This window comes from Pterocles gutturalis, unplaced genomic scaffold, assembly GCF_000699245.1.
Source record: "Pterocles gutturalis isolate BGI_N339 unplaced genomic scaffold, ASM69924v1 scaffold3926, whole genome shotgun sequence".
Taxonomy (NCBI): Eukaryota; Metazoa; Chordata; class Aves; order Pterocliformes; family Pteroclidae; genus Pterocles; species Pterocles gutturalis.
The window spans coordinates 27,534-31,253 of record NW_010102781.1 but is presented as its reverse complement, the minus strand read 5'-3'; the positions used below and the strand labels follow the sequence as shown (position 1 = coordinate 31,253).

At 54.6% G+C, this 3,720-nt stretch overlaps 1 protein-coding gene across 1 annotated transcript in view; it reads left to right on the top strand.

Moving 5' to 3' along the window:
• CHRDL2 (chordin-like 2) overlaps positions 1 to 3,720 on the top strand; it is a gene marked incomplete at its 5' end in the record, with an annotated part of 18,777 nt that overhangs the window by 1,713 nt on the left and 13,344 nt on the right. The window contains 2 exons of the mRNA XM_010086417.1: positions 326 to 468; positions 3,667 to 3,707. Of these exons, the coding sequence (XP_010084719.1) occupies positions 326 to 468; positions 3,667 to 3,707 (184 nt within the window). The remainder of the gene's footprint in view (positions 1 to 325; positions 469 to 3,666; positions 3,708 to 3,720) is intronic.

Here is a 3,720-nt window from a genome sequence, read left to right as displayed (position 1 = left end):
AGGGGATGGGGCCTCCACCACTGCCCTGGGCAGCCTGTTCCAATTCTTGATCTTCTTCCTGGTAACCATGGTGTGTGAAGAGCTCCTTGTCCTTTTGGGGTGGGCTGGTGGGGAATCTCCTGAGCTATACTGGGGCCATGGTGTGTGAAGAGCTCCTTGTCCTTTTGGGGTGGGCTGGTGGGGAATCTCCTGAGCTATACTGGGGCCATGGTGTGTGAAGAGCTCCTTGTCCTTTTGGGGTGGGCTGGTGGGGAATCTCCTGAGCTATACTGGGGCCAGACAAGGGCTGGCTCTCATCCCGTTGATTTTTCATCTTTTTTTCCAGAGCCACATTCCCCTTCTGGCCTCCGGGCACCCGTCAAGTCCTGCCAGTACAACGGGACGACCTACCAGCAAGGCGAGATGTTCACCACCAGCGAGCTCTTTCCCAGCCGCCAGTCGAACCAGTGTGTGCAGTGCAGCTGCTCCGTAAGATACCTGCGAGCCTGTGGGAGGCAGGGAGGGCTTGGGGTCTCTTCCTGCACCCCAACAGTGTCCCATCAGGTCAGAAACCTCATGAGGACCGTTGGGTGGTACCAGCCCGTGGTGGGATGGTTTATCATCAGGATCAGGTTATCAGTGCAGGAGATTGAGCTCCCTCTGAAATGGTGCTGAGCCCTTCCTGCCCAGCAACTGAGGACCACCGCAGAGCTGGGTGCTCCCTCCTCTGACCAGGTTTGTTATCTGGCCTTGACCCTGAGTGGGATGTGCTGCAAATGTCTGCTCAGCCCTGGGGCTGGAGCACAAAGCGCTTGTCTGTGTCTCTTCCCCAGCGGGAACACCAAGAACAAGTCGCTCCAAGGGTGGGTTATCCACTGGAGATCCCACAGGGTTCCTTGGTGTGGGCAGAGGGACAGCCCTGTCCCCAGTGTGGGGATCTCCAGTGCTCTCCCCGCAGCATCCAGCTATCCCACCTGCCCTACTGAGGCACGTACGGCAGACGGCTGGCACAGAGGACAACCCGGAGCCTTTCCCCGTACGTGCTTGCTGGAAAGCAGATGGGGTTTGTAGCCAGGAGAACCTGGGGGAGCTCAGTGTGTCCGCAAGGCAACATCAACAGGAGGTGCCAGCTCTTGGCCTTCAGAAGTTCTTGGGACATTGAGCCTGGTGTTGAGCTGGTGGAGCTCCAGAAAGGATTTGGTGGCTCCCAACCACTGCTGGGTGCCTGGGTGTCGTGGTGCCTCCAGCAGCCAGCTCCTGCCCTGCATGGCTGGAGCTCATCCCTGATGCAGCTGGGAGATGACGGCAGAGAGATGGGGATGTTTGCAGCAGAGTGTGGCCATCAGGGATGGCGATGGGCAGGTGCCTGGTGATCTTCATCCTCCTTGCTTGGATTTAAGTGGAATCTGAACCCCAGGGCTGCACCAGGAGCCAATTTAATCTGGAAACTCCTGCAGTGAGTTCACCAACCCTTTGGGCAACCTGTGCGGTGCTGTACCCTGGAGGTACGAGTGTGTTTTCCAGGCTGTCCATGAAAAACATTTGCAGGAAGTCTCTGCTTTTCACCCTGAGTTGCAGAACCATTGCATGCCCGTCTTCCTTGCTGGTCCCAATTGGTTTATCTGCTCTGCCCTAGCAAAGGGCTCCAACAGCGTCCAGGATGCTACATGGTCCTTGGGGTGCATCCCCGGGGTGGATTACCTGGAGGGACGTTCCTCCTCCCTGAGCCTCCAGCAATGCCCTGAGTCAGGGCTTGACTCCACTCTCCTCAGCCTTCTCCACAGGCTGGGATCCTGCAAAAACCCATCGAAAACCAAGTCCTGACGCTTCGCTTGGGAAGTGCGAGGAATCCTGGCCAACAGTGATGGGGAAGGTGTGCGGAGTGTGGGACCACACGTGCCAGGAGCTGAGGGTTGGGAGATAAATGGAGCAGCTCCTCCTTCTTGAAGAGGGAGCGAGAAAGGGGGATAGAAAGTGCTGACACTGGACTCGGATGCTGTGGGGAACTGCTCGCAGCGGCTACAGCCCCTGCCATAAAAAAGAAGAGGGTTACAGACGTGGCTTTCGCTGCCCAGTACAGAGCCTGTGGATGGGACCAGGCTCCACTGGTCTGTGCTTTGCTTGCAGCAAATAATTTGACTGTGCTTGGCCAGGAAAGAAAAAAGGGGTGAGAGCACCCAAACCACCTCATGCCAAGAGCACACGCATGGTGGTTACCATCAGCTGATGCTTGACAGTAAAGTATCCGTGATACCAGGATGGCTGGTCTGAGCCTTTGGTGCTTGTGGACGCCTCGGAGCTCGGTGGCTTGGAGCTAGGTGACAAGAGGAAGAGCTTGGACATAGAAATGATACAGTTTTGAGGCTGGTTCCTCTCTGACGGATCCCAACTAGATACCAGCCCCCCAGGCTGGGGACAAATGCCCCGAAAGGTTGGAACTGAACTGTACGTGCCCACCTAGCCCTGCTTTCCCACCCCATCCGCCACCGTCCCCAGGAGCCTGTGGACCCGCGTTTCCCTCTCAGCAACACTGGCTTTCACTCAGGCTCTGTTTATTCTTTTTTTTTAATGCCTTGGATACGAAGGGGAAAATAAAAGGATGGTCGTGGAGCCTTGCAGCAGCGGGGTCTGGCCGGGCTGTGTCTGATGTTGTCAGCTGCTAGAACAGCTGCGTGAACAGCTGGTCTAAACCTCTTTGAAAACTGCCCCGAGACCAGAGCCTCGGGGATAAATCCTGCTTTTTTTATGACATTTGCTCTTCCCTGCCTGAGGCAGGTCTTTGCTGTGAGCCGACAGTCAGAAGGAGAAAGAAAGAAGAGGCTGCGTGGCCAAATTCTGCTCCCTGTAGGTCTGGACTCCATGGAGGTCCCTGAAGCAGAGAGCAGGGTTTGTTTTGCAGTGACCTGCACCAGATCCTCTCATTTACCAAACTTTATTCCTCCTCTTCGTGTCCCCTGTGCAGCCGCTTGGCTTCCTGATGGTAGAAGAAACCACTGTGGTTTGGTTTTCTGAGAAAATCCTTGGTTAACCTCTTGGTTTTGGTTGACTGAGAGCTTGGTGATGCCCCAAAGAAAATTGCTGTGTGGAGAAAGAGGACCTTGCTGTTGAGGTCTGGCTGCTGCTGGGATGCTGAACATCCTTTTTTACCCTTCTGCAAAGGAGCAAAAACTTAGCCCTGCAACAAACAAGTGCACATCCATTGACTGGAGTGGGACTGGGACCCAGTAAAGTCAAGACTGGCCCCTGTGGTTTGCAGCTTGAGCCACTACTGCAATGATGTTTTCCAAACTAATCACCAAGACGATGGAAGAAGGTCTACAGCTGAACGTCCATCCAACAGCTCTCGACCCAAGGTCTTTGTGTGCTCGGCTCTGGTGTTATTGAATAAACCCAACACAGAGGGAGGGCAGAGCTGCGGTGTGGACCTGGGTCTGGGCTCAGCATCACGCTTCCCTTTTCCTCCTCTCTCCTCCAGGTCCTTGTTCTGTCAGAGAACAGGTTCTTGCGCCTCTTCAAATTGGTGGGCATTATGCAGAGCTTACAGGGGTGTAACAGGGGTTATTTGGGGATGGACTAGATTATTTATGCTAGATCTGCCATTTGAAGGCTGGCAGGGGACATACAGCCCTGTCTGGACCTTGTTAATGCTGACAATGCTTTTTTTTTTTTTTTTTTTTTCTGTCCTAGGAAGGACAGATTTACTGTGGCTTGGTGACTTGCCCAGAGCTGTTCCTCTCCCCT